This window comes from Semicossyphus pulcher, unplaced genomic scaffold (genome assembly GCF_022749685.1).
Source record: "Semicossyphus pulcher isolate SPU_LCO1_2020_fin unplaced genomic scaffold, fSemPul1.0.p SCAF_8, whole genome shotgun sequence".
In the NCBI taxonomy this organism is placed as follows: domain Eukaryota; kingdom Metazoa; phylum Chordata; class Actinopteri; order Labriformes; family Labridae; genus Semicossyphus; species Semicossyphus pulcher.
In genome coordinates this window covers 12,692,696-12,708,693 of record NW_027211759.1, presented here as the reverse complement: position 1 = coordinate 12,708,693, position 15,998 = coordinate 12,692,696, and the positions used below count along the sequence as shown (strand labels likewise).

Genomic DNA, 15,998 nt, shown 5'->3' with positions numbered 1-15,998 from the left:
GCTCTCGTCTGCACGCTGTGGGGTTACCTGGATTTACATGCGTTTTTTTAAATGACCGTCGGTTGGAAGCGGCCACGTATTGTTGACGCACCTCAATGGTTGAACCCGGGGAGAGAGGCACGTCCCAAGTGTCAGAGAAGATACAACCTGTCCTGCGGATGCGCCGTCACTGTTTTGCCTCCAGCAGCACCCCAAGTGTGTTAGATTCATGATTCATCCCTGTGTTTGCTCGGGCTATCCTTAGAGCGCGTCTCTTCTGCTGCTTCAACATGGAAAGATTCCAGTCATCCATGCGCAAACGGCTCTACAGTTTGCCGCAAAACATTGGGCAAAAACCCTTTGTGATTGACGAAGGAGACAACGGCGACAAGGACACTAAGAGGAAAAGTATTCGGCTAAAACATTTGTCCTCTCCGTCTCCTGCGAGCAGCTGCAGGAGCATTGAAGAGGCCAGGAGCGAAGACTTGGAAAGAGAAAGGGAGGTGATTGTGAAGACTAACTTAAACGGGGACTGTCGTTTATTTAGGGGCAGCATCTCCTCCATCACCGGGCGGCATGCTCCCGGGTCAGATCCGGCGGAGCAGCGGCGCCTCATCCCCGAGGCTGATGCCGGAGTCAGCGAGAGTTTCCCGGGTGAGGGCGGCCCCGGGGCCCAGCAGCGGGGAGCTGGGGGTCTGAGCGGTGCGACCGGGCAAGGGTCTGCGTTCGACCAGTCAAGTTTCATCAAGTTGGAGGGAACAGAGCAGATCATACCTGAGGACGACCGGCTGTATCAAGCCGGCTTCATGCACCGGCAGTTCGGGGCGATGCTCCAACCGGGAGTCAACAAGTTCTCCCTGCGGATGTTAGGGAGTGAGAGGGCCGTGGAGCACGAGAGGGAGCGAGTCAAGTCTGCTGGCTTCTGGATTATCCACCCGTACAGTGATTTTAGGTAATATGTGCGCAGAAAACCTTCCTTTACAAGCAGAACACCATCCTCCTTTTACACCTTTATTCTTACCTCATGATTGTAGAATAACCTCATCTTCACTATACATAAAAATGTTACCAAATATGATAAAAATCAGTGCAAACTTCATATCACACATGCACACTACTAATCCTCTATATGCCAGGAGTGTTTCGCCTTTGATCACTGTGATGATATTATGATAACATGATAATCAGGAGTGTGAGCCCGTGCAGAATATCCTCAGTAATCCATACACACATTGAACAGATAAATGATCATTAGACACTCACACAGAACAGGCCTGCCTCACAGGGAAACACTTGATGTAAAGAAGTTAGCAGGCGTGCGAAATCCTCTTATGGACACAATAGCAGTTAAATTGTGTCACACGTATGTATGTAGGTTGTACAGGAAGTCGCTCTTTTGTTTGGCCTATAGAGAAGTGTGCGTGTGTATGGGTTCATTAACACAATAATAAGCTTTATGATATTCTAACCAGCCAATCCGTAAATTAAATTGTGCACCAAACTCCTGTAATTCCCTAATTTCCCAGCCATGCATGCATGCACGCTCCACATTTCACCTCATGCAGCGTCCTCTTCATCACCGCCATCAAGGCTTTTTCATGACATTTAACCTTGAGGCTTCACTGTCATCATATTTTCACCGGCCAGTTGTACGCCCGATGTGTGTCACTGCAGTTTTTTTTTTTTCCACTCATCTGAATTACACTTTTTTTTTTTTTTTATCATTTAGCCAGGGCAATGGATTACAGAGAGTGCAGCAGGGGCTTGGAAATGGGGTAATCAAAATAGGGTAACATGACCATTCAAGATATTAGAAGCACACATCAGTGCAGATTATTACAGTACAATTAGTCTAATGGAGCAGAGATGGTGTGGACGGGGAGGGGACACACCATGAAACACACACACACACACAGAAAGAGAGATTGGAATAAAATGATGCGAGGAATCAGGACGCCCAGCTGTTGACTCTGAGGTGTCATTACTTCATGTTGTTCTGGGTCACACTTTTGAGCAGGAGAGGGTTTTTTTGTGCCCTGCGACGGCCTCCTAAGGTGGACTTCTTATCCTTTAGATCTTATTTCGAGTTACAGGTGGAGAGCCTTGCACTTTAAAGCGTATTTGGCCGTTTTCTTTGGCCGTATGGGACTCTTGAATCTAATCCTGCAAACAGCCAACTCCTCTCCCGCAGATTTGTACCAGTTGTGTGCAGACACACTGCGACCACTGTGCATCCTCTCCTTGTTTCTTCTATAAACACAGTCCCTCTGTTGTTAAACCGCAAGCAACTGCTGTCCTTTATTAAAGCTTTGTGTGGCTGCTGAACTGGCACGCTGCGTAAATATGGTTAATATGATTGCTGGTGGGCCTGAGCCACAGTACAGGTGTGTGTTAAGCCACTGAGCTGCATGCAGGCTGTTGTGCTTCAGCTGCGCGCTGGCAGCAAGAGATAAGTATCTCTAGTACAAATGTGATCCCTTTTTCAGCTGTCCTGATTGATCTAAGCTCCTTTCACCATTTTAAGCCTTTTTGTGTTCACTTTGCCTGTAAACTCCCCTCTCTTTGTGCTCTCATGCTCTTTTAACGGAGTTGCACTCTGACCCAAATAGTGCAAGATTCCTCTCTGAAGCAGTGGTGGTGGAGAAACCATCGCAGCAGCCAGCTTTATTTCCATTGAAACATCAGATTACACCCACAAGTTGTCTGATCTTTTGTGGGTTGATGCTGCGTGCACAGTCAGCTGATGAGCCAACCGGATGGTCTGCAGGGGACGGCAGTAATGCACTGTCCCCTGCAGACCTTTTTTTTTTTTTTGTGGTCCAGCTGTTCCAGCATTCTGCAGCACGGTGACGTGTGCAGAGCAGTAATGCTAACTACTCAACATCTGGCTGATGGGAGCTGACTTCTGGAGATGACATGGATTCCCAGGAGATAACGGTGGATTTAGCTAGAGAGGGGAAGTGCAATTAGGACCAGTGTGTCACCACAGAGACAACGGGCAGATGAAGAGAGGAATGCAAATGCTTTGTTTGGCAGAGAACAACAGAAAGCTGATTAGAACAAATGGCCACCGTGCCCTCGCTGCTTACCTCTTTTAATAATGTTCTCCTGTGAAGGTTTGGTGTAAGTAACTAGATCAGGTCAGGTCAGACTGAGCGTTTGTAGGCGCAGATGTCTGGTTACATCTCTGCTGTCGCTCGCCTCTTTCCTGGAGCCGAATGAGCCCGGAAAATGTCCAAACATCAGGTTCCTGTTTCTTCATACATTTTATTTGCAACACACCACACGTTCACTCCTCTTTTCTCTCAGTCAAAGCGTTTATCTACAAACCTGTTGAAGATGGCGAAGCTCCTGTCACAAGCATTGGCCTCGTTGTGTGTGTATGCTGCCTCACATGCCCCAACTATCCTTTAAGTGGAGTAATGCATGCGCCCTCATATATGACCCCCCTCCTCCCCCTCTCTGTGCAGTTTGTGCTGGCCCTGCAGGTGACGGGCTCCTGTTGGATCGATCCCTGGTTAATTAGCTCTCTGAAATGGATCGGACATGCATTCACATCCATGCATGCTTTCTTGTCTCACACACACACACGCGCTCGAGATGCTGCTTAATGAACATTCTCCGTATCTTGGCTTGGTGTTTCCTGTAAGAGCTCTGATATTGTCCTCTGTTACAGAATTCTTAATCAAGATTTAATACAGTATTAAACATGACATCAGACAGCAATACTGTTTTATATGTAGGTTTTTAATTTGCCACATTTTTTGGGAGATTTTTTTAAACAGCGAGTAAAATCTGCCGCCCTGAATTATAGATTCATTGAACTCTCTGCTGCGGACACTTGAGGATTTGGTTAGTTGTGAAAATCAATAATTCCTCTTGAGCCATTCAGATGAATTCCAATAACCCATTTTCCTCCGCGCCCCTGTGGCCAGAAGCCCAGTATTGAGCCGAATTAGAGAACAATTGTTGTTCGGAATCAGGGCTTTGTTGTTGTTTGTGCTGGAGCAGTTTGTTTGCAGTGTTTTCTGCTCGCTCGAACTGAAATTAGCCGGAATTGGAGTTCCAGTGAGAGACCGCAGGTTGCACAGAGATTAATTTCTATTTGAAGTTGCTTCACGTCCGTAATTGCTTTGAATATGCAGCACGGATTCAGTATGCACAAAGACACTCAGACTCTTGCTGTTCTGTCCGCAGAGAGGATTGTTAAAGAAACTATTGTTTGATGTTTATTCATAATATTTTGCTGCATTTCTCTGATTTTTCAAACTGTTTTAATTCTACGAAGGTCAAACTAATGAGAATCAGAAGTCTTTCTTGACCAGCAATTTCCACGTACTTTCGTTTTTGATTGCTCTGAAGAATATCTCATTTTGGTTGTTTATCGGTTTGTCTGTAAAATGTAGAAGAATAATCAAATTTCCTTGAGACCAACAAGTCAAATATGTTCAGATTGGGATCATATTTGACAAATAAAATCATAAAATCCTCATGTTTGAGCAGCTGGAAGCAGCAAGTGTTTGCTTCGTTTGCTCTAAAAACCAGGCAAGCATTTATCATCCAAATAGCTGCTAATTTTTCTCCCATCTTTTCCTGTCAACTCTCCACAATTAGATCTCTGAAAAGGCAACTGTTTAGCTTCAAAATATTCAAGTTGTTCTGTAAAAAGGTGGTGATAACTTCTCTTTGTTCGGCTTTTATCTACAAGATGAATTATGTTCTTGTATCCGTGTGTTTCAGGTTCTACTGGGATCTGACCATGCTGCTGCTGATGGTGGGGAACCTCATCATCATCCCCGTGGGCATCACCTTCTTCAAGGACGAGCACACGCCGCCCTGGATCGTCTTCAACGTGGTCTCGGACACCTTCTTCCTCATGGACCTGGTCCTCAATTTCCGCACGGGCATCGTCAAGGAGGACAACACGGAGATCATCCTGGACCCGCAGCAGATCAAGATCAAGTACCTGAAGAGCTGGTTCGTGGTGGACTTCATCTCCTCCATACCCGTGGACTACATCTTTCTCATCGTAGAGACCCGCATTGACTCGGACTTTTACAAGACGGCCCGAGCTCTGAGGATCGTCCGTTTCACCAAGATCCTCAGTCTGCTTCGGCTGCTGCGCCTCTCCAGACTCATTCGCTACATCCACCAGTGGGAAGAGGTAGATCCTGCAGGGATGCGCTCTTTGGATCACCATATAGGATCTCCAGCTCATAGACTAGTTAGAGCTATTTGACAAGCTGTAGCAGTTAGGTTGAGAACTTGCCAGAGGACTCCTAAAAAGTGAAGCACCAACAGATTTGATCGTGTTAGTTGTTTCCAAAGAAGAAGGCTGAATATGCTCTGCTTCTTGCGTTTAAAGTTTGAACATTTTAAGTGTTTGTGAAAGTACATCTTTGGGTTTTAAACAAACTATTAATTTAACGTAGGATTTCCCTTCGATAAGCAGATTTCTCGTCTAAATACACGACACTGCCATCTGTAAAAACGTCCGTATTGTTGAAGCTGTGGAGTTGACCTGCTTGTTCTGCTCTGAGGCTCACGCACACTCACACACTCAATCAATTTACTTAACAACAGATATTTCCCTGCATTCTCTTTTTTTATAATACCGACTGAGGCTGCGTTCCCCACAGGCCATTAATGTTGCTTGCAGATGATTACGCAACCCTGAAACAGCCTCTGCTGAAGATTAAGAACAGTATAGTCTGATATAGGATCCGTGTTTCCATCGGCCCACACAGCACCTCCTGTATGTTTCAAATCCTCCGATCGCATGCGAGACAATAGAAACGTTATAGATTTATTCACAGAGGGATGTGTGTTCTTCTTGTTTGATTAATGCTGATAATCTGCCTCACAGGTTTTTCATATGACCTACGACCTGGCCAGCGCCATGGTGCGCATCATGAACCTGATCGGGATGATGCTGCTGCTGTGTCACTGGGACGGCTGTCTGCAGTTCCTGGTTCCCATGCTGCAGGACTTCCCTCCTGACTGCTGGGTCACCAGAAACAAGATGGTGGTAAGTGGATTATTTATGAGTCAGACGCCACCCAAATCTGTTCCCCTTAAAGGCCAATATAGCGTGTTATTTTAGGAGCCTTCTGAGTATGAGAGATGATGTCCTGCATGAACTCAGAACTGTTGTGGTTGTTTCAGATGAGACGTTTTCTGTTGTTTTGTCTGAGCTCCTTTTACTCGCTTGAAGTGGGCGGGTCTCAGCTGGAGGTCACAAACTTCTCTGCACCAATCAGAATTTATGGTTTAATTTCACAATGTCCTGACAAAACAAAACATCCAAGTTTTTTTTATGATTTATATTTCATTACCTTTTATTCGGGTTAGGGTTAGTGTACTTTTGTACACTCAGACGTAAACAGAACTTTCACCATTGTACAATTATGAGGCTTAGCTTACTGAGCAGAGACAGATATCAACATTACCTTGATATTAACGTGAAATTAAAAAAGGTAAATAACGATACCTTTGTAATGAAACAATAAAAAATTGGAAAAAGACGGACAAAACCAAAAAACTCCACACCGACATGTGGCACCCGCGGTTTCTAAGATGTTCATATAGGCGGACAAAAGAATAGTTAAATCGTTTTTATCAGTATTTTTTATCCTTTGAAATGAAGACCTGGTATTTTTCCCATTTTCGTAGGTGTTCCTCCCACATCACAGTTTTTTATTGTTACACTAAAAATAAAAGATACTTAAAGGTTTTTTCTTTTTTACTGTGACTGCTGCTAATTTACTCACAGCTATTTCATATTTTAGAGAAATACCTCAGTTTCAAAATTCATTTATAATGGTCTTTTTAAACATGATAATCATATTAAGAGCTGCAACCATTTGTTTAAAGTTGATCGACATATAATTTATTGGCTACAATTTAAATTATTTTTATTGTACAGAAAAAAAAGGTTCCCTTGTTTCAGCCTCTTTAATGGGAGGGCAATTCATCTCTTTTTTTGTCATATATAATAGTTGACCTAATATCTTTGGATTTTATCACATAAAAGAAGCTATTTGGACTCTTTACCTTGTGCTTAAGTAAATTATAATCGGCTTATTAACTGATTTGCTGCAGTTTTACAGAGCAAACAATTAGGTCAATTAAGTGAGAAAATAATTAGCAAATGAACCCACAATGAAAACACCCATTAGTTGCAGCCTTAATCATATTTATGCAGAAATAAGGTTTATTTATTATTTGTCTTTGTAAATGACCAATGAAATGTTTAAACAGACATACTTCTAACTGTAATACAACCAGTAATGCAACTTGATCTTAAACCGTGAATCACACCGATGTGCCTGCAGCTTTATAACGTTGTAGATATTCTGTTAAACTTTCTCTGCCTCCTCTCCGTCCCTTTCAGAATGACACTTGGGGTCAGCAGTACTCCTACGCCCTGTTCAAGGCCATGAGTCACATGCTGTGCATCGGGTACGGCCTGTACCCCCCCATCGGCATGGCTGACGTGTGGCTCACCATCCTCAGCATGATCGTGGGCGCTACCTGCTTCGCCATGTTTGTGGGGCATGCGACTGCACTCATTCAGTCTCTGGACTCCTCCAGGAGGCAGTACCAGGAGAAGGTGGGTGTTTGTTCTGTGGATGGGAAAAAGTAAACATACTTACTTAGCTACTTTTCACTGCTGCTTTCAGCTCTCTGAGGCTACATTTACACAAGTACTGTATTTACATATAGTTTTACTTACCTACCTTAACTGGAGTATCTTCCTGTTAAGCTACTTAATACTTCTACTAAACAACAGTCATTTAAATCTCTCGCTACCTGCTTTGCAATTGTCAAACTACATTAGTGAATACTATTTAAATTAATGCATCATTTCAATTCATATTTCTTCCTGTTAATACTTTAAAGCTCCTGTGAGGAACTTTCTGTTTCTGTTGATTTTGGCGCCCCCTGTGGATCTCTTTGATGATTTTGTCCTGTACGTGCTTAAGTGGTATTTAAAAATCTCATCCTGCTTTCTTTAACAGTCATGTGTATCACTCACTTTAAATGTCTGCCCTGGAAAATGTAAACAAAGGCCACATTCAGTTAACCGTTTCGTCTGACACCTACCCCCCCGCCAGCAGTTTCAGGCATTTAAAATAACTATATAGAAATATTAAATCTTGTCGCTGATGATCTGTTTTGCTTTTGTAGGTCATACAAAGTAATCAGAATTAACTTCAGTCTGTTTCATAACCAGAGAAAAACTGCTCACAGCAGCTTTAAATAAAATAAGCTGGTACTTTTTTTTTCACTTGCAAGTAACTTTATATAAACAATAAAAAAAACAAAAAAGAAATACTTTTTTATTGTGGTATTGCTGCTTTTACTTCGTTAACTAACTTTTGATTTGAACATTTGTTCCATAACTAATTAAAATTTAGAATAAATGGTGATAAAGATTAATTTCATTCCCGCCTGTCATACATCTTCTTTTAAGAGAGAATATTCCCCCCACACACAGCCTATAAATAGATGAGAAGAGAGTCGTGTAAGAGTGATGACTGTAAGTATTTATTATTATTTAACACAGAAATCAGACGGACATTAGCGGGAGGTGACCTCCAGTGAGACATAACATGCATAGATCGGGCAGACACACGCTCATATGTGCTGCTGCTGGTGGAGCACACGGCTGAAGGACACAGTAGTTAATGTTATTAGCTGCAGCCTGCATTGAGCTGCTGTATTTGTCAGATGGGACGGAGGCGCAGCGTTGCTCTGTGGGCAGGTTTCACAGATGGTCTGACAGTTAACATAATGAGACACATTATTGTCCACCTCTGAGCCAACAAATCAATCACTTTAATATATTCATTTTGACTTTGCATTTTGTCTCCGTCACAAGTGCAGTTATTATTTCCTATAATTAGTTTGGATCATTTTAATAATTGAACTTTGTTGTGTTGTTACAGTATAAACAGGTGGAGCAGTACATGTCATTCCACAAGCTGCCCGCCGACATGCGTCAGAGGATCCACGACTACTACGAGCACCGCTACCAGGGCAAGATGTTTGACGAGGAGAGCATTCTGGAGGAGCTGAACGAGCCGCTGCGAGAGGTCAAAGTCATCTTCTTCTCTTGTTGTCTTAATAAAATCACTGCTGAGTCATCATAAAGTTGACTTCTACTACACGTAAAATGCACTTTGACCTCCTGTATGACATTCATAAGACATAATAAGCATCACATAAACACAGAAAAATCCAGATTGGTGGTTAATACCTAAAGGAGGCTGCTGTAAAAACAGATATAACCGACAATAAAGTAAAACACAGACGCCAAAATACGATTTTTCATATCTGCTTTATAAACCATTTATCATTTTTTTCTAAATTTCTTTTAAATGTATTTTATTTTATTGTTTTGAGACTTATTTGGTTCTTATCATTAAACCGAATAAATGAAGTGAGCATCCTTCCTCTAAGTGGTTTACAGTTAATTATTTGTGTAATCTAATATGGCTCTCTTACTTTGCACGGTAATGTTAATAGTCATGTAATCTGATTAGTAATGGCTGGAGACTGTATGCGGGCAGAGAACCTCATTAACGGAGCACTAAGCTGTTAACCTCCCTGCTTTTATCGTGATTGAAATGTACACATGCAGAAACGCTGACGTGTGTGTTGTGAAGGTCTTTCTTTAGCTCTAATCTAAAACATTTCTTTTTGCAGGAGATCATCAATTTTAACTGTCGTAAACTGGTGGCCTCCATGCCTCTGTTCGCCAACGCGGACCCCAACTTTGTCACTTCCATGCTGACAAAGCTGCGCTTTGAGGTCTTCCAGCCGGGCGACTACATCATCAGAGAGGGAACCATCGGAAAGAAGATGTACTTCATCCAGCACGGGGTCGTCAGCGTCCTGACCAAGAACAGCAAAGACACTAAGCTCTCTGATGGCTCTTATTTTGGAGGTAATGTCTGCACACGGCCCGCTGTGTGTGTGCTACATGCTAATATATTCTGTAGCTGGCAGTGAGTCAGCTTGGATGTATGTGAAGGAGCGGTGATTGTATGATTTGTTTTGATTTATTTTGCTCTGGCACTCAGCAGATTAACTTCCCCGACTATTACAGCTGGGGAAAAATTGTCCACATCATCTCCTTAAAAGGGCGCGGAGCTAAGAGGAGCAAAGCTTTGTGATCTTTGATTCCATTTGTGTTTTTTTTTTCCCTTTTGTTCACACAATATTTAAAGCTGAAATCCAACCCTCCATTTGTCACTGCCCTCGATGCGGTCTCAACCTGCTGTTGTTGGTATCCAGCTGTGAAGCAAAATGAAAAGTCGTCATAAAATATCAGCAAGGAAACAAAAGAAATATCTTTGATTTTGATGTGAAAGCTGTCATCTGATTTATACTAAAATATGGAGATTATTTCTATTCTTTTAGATATAGTGTTTTGTATTTTTTGACACACTCACACACACACACATGAAAATGATAAATGAGGGCAGAACATGTGTTTCAAATCGTTAAATAAATATGTCAGCTTCACCACGTTGTCATGTGAAATAAATAGATAACATTGGTAAACAGGACAGTGAGACAGAGAGCGTGTGAGACTGTGTTTGTGTTTGTATATCCTCAATATGTCTGTCCTGAAAAATATGTCTACTTTTTTTTTTTTTTTTTTAAATGGCGCATTATTTTATTTTCCTGATCTGGCACGACAGATGAGGTCAGGACAAACTGTAAGCTGCAGAAATTGCATTAAGTGCTCCATCTGTGGAGTTCAGAGGCACAGGCCTTTTCATGTTTTATCGTCTCATACTAATAATACTATTTTTTGCCTTTGCTTTTATGAATGGGTCTAAAAAGATATAAATGTGGTTGTAATGTTTGAAAAAAATCATCATATAACACTTCATATTAGTTACCCATTTACCCAAAACGTCCTGGATGTTAATCTGTGCTCTCAGCAGGAAATGTTTTAAAGAGATAATTGAATGGTTTTTTTTTTATGCAGAGATCTGCCTGCTGACCCGCGGCAGGAGGACAGCCAGCGTGCGAGCGGATAACTACTGTCGGCTGTACTCGCTGTCTGTGGACAACTTCAACGAGGTGCTGGAGGAGTATCCCATGATGAGGAGGGCGTTTGAGACCGTGGCCCTCGACCGCCTGGACCGCATCGGTGAGTCTGCCGAACATACACATTTTTGTGTTTTAAAGTCAAATATAATTTGTCATTTCTATTTGTTTTTTTTGCTTCTCTCGTTCTTATTTTGCCTCTAACGCTGGTCTACTTTGAATAATGATATTTACTTATGTTAATTGTAGTTCACCTGTTTGGGAGAACTACAGTGATGGTGGTTATGTGGGCTGCTAAAGCAGGATCCAACAGTTTATTGATGGCAGTTATACTATGAATGGATGGATGATATTTTTCAATACATTTAAAGATAGTATTACAAAGAACATATTACAGTTAGGACACTCACATTAAATAAATGCTTTCAATTTGATTAATACATTAAATCAGGTCATCGTCAAAGCTTTAATAATCTTTACATTTAGGGTCTTCCAAAGCCTTCATAAGACATAGGGATCTTGTTTACATGCAGTAACAAACTATTGATTTAACTTAAAATATTTAACCTCAAACATATCCATGAAGAATAAACCAAATTCAAAAGGATTATAAATGTGAAAGGTCTGTATAAAGGTCTGCAGAAGAACGATGGAGGACACTTGCATGTCTTCCATCTTTCTGCACTCTCTGTCTTAGTACAGAGTGCAGAAGAAAGATACGATCGTATCGTATTATCTTCCATCTATAGAGAACAGGCAGGACTAAAGGGTGGCTTTTTAATAACGTGTCCTTCAGGAGGAGAAATTCATGTTTGTTTCAGACAGAGTGATGATTTTACTCCACAGAAAAAAACCATTCTGAGGTGCTTAGAAGTTTGCTGAAAGTGTGGAGCAGACCTTTTTGTGGACTTTTGAAATATAGACAAACAGCAGCATTTATTATTGGAATAGTTTTGTTTTCTTACAAGGGACAGTGGATCAATAAACCTTTTTTCCCCTCCGTCTTCGGGAGGAGTTAGGTAAACTCTGTAGGATAAGAAACGTGTCGTTTTAAGGTTTTCTGTGTTTCCGCCATAAAGCTTTGTAGCAACAAGATCCACATAAGAACTGAACATCCCTGTAAATCATTGCAATTTTATGTTTATGTTTGGTAATGTTATGCTATCACACTGAATCCCTCTAGTTAAGCGAGTGATATGTGCTCACTCATGAAAAGAAAGAAAATATCAATGCCTTCTTTGTATTTTCTTAACAGGAAAAAGAAACTCAGTTCTGCAGCATAAAGTCCAACATCACCAAAGTTCTGGCACACTAAACTTCCAAGAGAGCGAGATCATCCAAAGAATAGTGCAGCACGATCGTGACATGGCCCAGTGCACACACCTGATCCAGACCAGCCTAAACCCTCCCCCCGCTCCCCCGTCACCCACGCCGGTCATCTGGGCCCCGCTGGTTCAGGCCCCGCTCCAGGCTGCTGCTGCCACCACCCCGCTGGCTCTGGCCTTGGCCCACCAATCCCAGCTGCCTCCCATCCTCTTCCACCATGCTCTGGCACCGGGCTCCAGCTCCTTGAAAGACCCCATCAGCCATCCAAAGAGGGTCCTACTTGGAGCCAACATGTCCAGCAGCTGTGGTTCAGGGCCCGCTTCTCCTGCCAGCCCCAACAATTTCAGATCTGGGTTTGAGACTCCCACACTGGCGTCCCTCAGGGCACATCATCTCTCCTGCGGGACTATGTCACCAGCCCTGACGTCCCAGCCCATCTTCACCAGCAGCCTGCAGCCTCTGGCCCCTCTGCCCTCCCACCATCCCTCGCCCCATCCTCCCCACTCCGGCATGGCCTCAGTCTTCCCCATCGGCCAGACCACCGTCTCCTACACCTGCTCTGCCCAGCTCCACTCTCAGCCTTTCCACGGTGCTATGACCACCCCGCCACACCCCTTAGGTCTACTCCAGCAGGGGGCACCAGGGAGGCTAGTAGGAAGATTCCCAGCCCCCTCTGCCTCCACCATAAGCCCTCTGATCTGCAGCTCGGTCGGCCCCATACTAAGCCAGCTGCAGCAGCCCTCTCACGGCAGCATGCAGCAGATGGGGTACAGTCACGACAGAGCAGGCAGGACATCTAGTGGTCTGACCATCTCGCAGTTTCCCTTCATCACCAGCACGCAGTCCTCTGCGGGATTTATTCAACCAGGGTCTGCAGCCGCAGCTGGGGCCGCCGCCTCCCTGGCGCAGCACAGCCTTGCAGGTCTCCAGTCTGTTTTCCTTCCCCAGGTTCTCCCCGAGCACTCGGCCCTCGCCTCCCTTGCTCAGTATGGCTCCGCCGAGGCCTCGCCCTGCTACACGCCTCCGGTCCAAAGTCCCAGCATACAGAGCCCCGTGAGGGGACGGACAGTTTACCACAGTGAGCTCCCCAGCACTGCAGGGTCCCACAGTCCTCTGCTTCCTCAGACCTCATGCCCGGCCAGGGTGGCATGTTCCCCCAGAGAGAGGGGCGAGTCCTCGGTGGATCTCTTTACCCAGGAAATAAAGACTATCTCAGGCTCTTACAGCTCCACACACCAGGAAAGGCCTTTGGCCACGAGCGGCTTCTCAGAGGGGGTGCTTGGGGCAACGAGCCCCTTCTCCTCCCCCATGGCTGTCAGCAAACCTTACAGCCAAATCCCGGGTCAGGCCACTCCTGTCAGTCGGACACATTCAGGGCCCGAACCTCATAACCTGCCCGTCGGCGTTCACTCTCCCCACGCTAGATCCCCCGCTACGACGTTAGAGACCGAACACAAACAGTCCAAACTTCCGTCCAACTTGTGAGGTTCAGACACACCCTCCTTTAACGCCTGAACAGAAGGAAAACCATCTCTGTCGTGGCGTGGTGAGCCACTCGTTTTAAAGTAGGAGGGTGTGTTTTTCTAATCAGATTGGAGATCAGTGGTTTCATTTTTAATCGGAGTGAATGGATCATGGAGAGTAATGGACAATTATGGAGTTTTTTCTACAGGATATTGCATCTCTGAATATAGTAATAAATCCAAAACCTATTGATGGGTATATATAGCACCTCATGAAAATATCAATTGTTCTATGTATTGTATTATAACCACTCTGTGATTTGTTCTAAGTATTTGTTTAAACCCCATCGTCCTGGTCCTGGCAATTTTGTGTCACCTTTTAGCTTCACCCGTTTTAGTTTGAAATTTGTCCACAACTGTATCCAGAAACCAAAAATTATTGTCCTTTTTTTATATCCTTTCCCACCACCGAGTGTGTCGTGTGAATGCAGGGTTCCCCCTTAACAGATCGGAGGAGAGACAGACTGTGCACTTTGCTCGTTTCAGAGATCAGCTAAGGTAACGGTTTGATGACGGCATGTCTTCCAGGAGAGCTTTTCAGCAATATTGCACACCCTAAATGGGTCACACAAATCAGATCACATTGAGAAAAACTGAAGTAATGAATGTAATGTAATGTTTGTCTGTGTCTGAGTGGGAGAAGTGGGATTAATTTTTGAATGTGTTGAACTCGGGGGCGATGATGGGTTTTCTGTGGAGTTACTGGAAAGTTTAACGGGTTTTTCGGAGGCGACGCACACATTTCTGTTTTGTGTCCCAATACAGAACATACGCCTGAGCCAAGGTTTGTGTGCCATCAGCATAGTATGCAATAATCTGTGTTTTTTTATGGGTACTGTGAATAGAAGCACTTGAGTCGATGAGTGAGTCTGTTTTTAGGTAGAACAGATTGAAACGAGGGATTGAAATGAAATAAAAGCAATCGTGGATAATCAAACGTCCTGAAACCAGCAATGCACTAAGACTGATCTGAATGTTTCTTGCACCAGTCAAAGGGCTAAAAGCAGTTACTAGGACACGCGGTTAACCAGAAACCCTGATGGGTCATATTGCTGCATATTTACCTCTTTTCATTTCACTTTGTTTGATTGTAAAATTTGACATCCGTTGTTGAACAATTGCTGCTTTGTGATGCTATGCTGAATCAATAAGACGTCTATCACGGACTGCTTTTTTAAGATCCTTCTACTTGTTAATGAATTCATGTGTTTAGATGATACTTCTCTCTCTCTCTCTCTCTCTCTCTGTCTCTCTCTCTCTCTCTGTGGACCTGCGGCCGGCGAGGAACTGTGAGCAGCGCGCCGGTCAGCAGGTCAAACCATCGGAGGATCATGTCCACTGGCTTTAGCTGCCTGGTTACTGAACCCGCGTCTGCTGAGACTCTGAGGGAAGAGATACTGTCAGTCACTAGCCAGTCACTGCCAATGGGCTCGATCAATCCCTCATTACTATTCTCCTCCAACCCCGCACCACCAACACCACCCGCCGGAGGCGTCCGCTCGGACTGAGTGTGAGGTTACTTTGAGTGCATTCAAGTTAAAGGTGTGTGTAAGAGAGGAGGTGTCAGTCATTCATCTATTTATATATTTATATCTCATTTTGCTGCCTTTTAACCAACACATCTGAAGAATCCATCACCTATGTATGTTAGGAATATTTTATTTTAGCTACTGAATTCAATGCAATAAAATAACATATGGTTAACCATGCTCACCCTAGCTGTGGATTTCTTTTGAAAAGAGCAGAGCGCAGCATCGCAGGAGAAAGTTTCAGACTTTAAGCCGGATTATAAATGAATAACGGCATGTTGCCACAGTTCAAAATAGCCAGGATTATAATCTGCCATATATTTAACTCGTTGGAACAAAGGAATGTATCTGCTGTGTTCACACTGAAAGATGCTGGGTGTGTGATCAAATAAAGGTAGTTCATTAAGGTTATTCCTTTGAGATGAAGCTGCCAGGTTGATCCAAAGCACGTAAAACTTGTTTATGTCATTAATCGTTTGTCATTCTGGACAAAGAAGAAGAAGTTCCCTTTTGTAACTCAACAGATTCCCCTTAAATAATACTCTGATCAACAGTTTAGGATTTTGAAAGACAA

General features: G+C 43.5%; 1 protein-coding gene across 1 annotated transcript; it reads left to right on the top strand.

The window, feature by feature from the left end:
* The first annotated feature begins 269 nt into the window (after nucleotides 1-269).
* LOC138612458 (potassium/sodium hyperpolarization-activated cyclic nucleotide-gated channel 3-like) lies at nucleotides 270-15,604 on the top strand. Its single transcript, XM_069685713.1, has 8 exons — nucleotides 270-931; nucleotides 4,720-5,143; nucleotides 5,846-6,007; nucleotides 7,373-7,591; nucleotides 8,931-9,077; nucleotides 9,691-9,931; nucleotides 10,985-11,149; nucleotides 12,302-15,604. Exons 1-8 carry the CDS (start codon nucleotides 270-272, stop codon nucleotides 13,855-13,857), a joined length of 3,576 nt encoding a protein of 1,191 aa, XP_069541814.1. The 3' UTR covers nucleotides 13,858-15,604.
* Nucleotides 15,605-15,998: the final 394 nt, after the last annotated feature.

What these genes read in the sequence shown, in the direction of transcription:
- LOC138612458 (XM_069685713.1), top strand. Translation starts at nt 270, where the DNA reads ATGGAAAGATTCCAGTCATCCATGCGCAAACGGCTCTACAGTTTGCCG. An exon ending in CACCCGTACAGTGATTTTAG is followed by an intron (nt 932 to 4,719) that starts GTAATATGTGCG and finishes CGTGTGTTTCAG; the next exon opens with GTTCTACTGGGATCTGACCA. An exon ending in TGATGGCTCTTATTTTGGAG is followed by an intron (nt 9,932 to 10,984) that starts GTAATGTCTGCA and finishes TTTTTTATGCAG; the next exon opens with AGATCTGCCTGCTGACCCGC.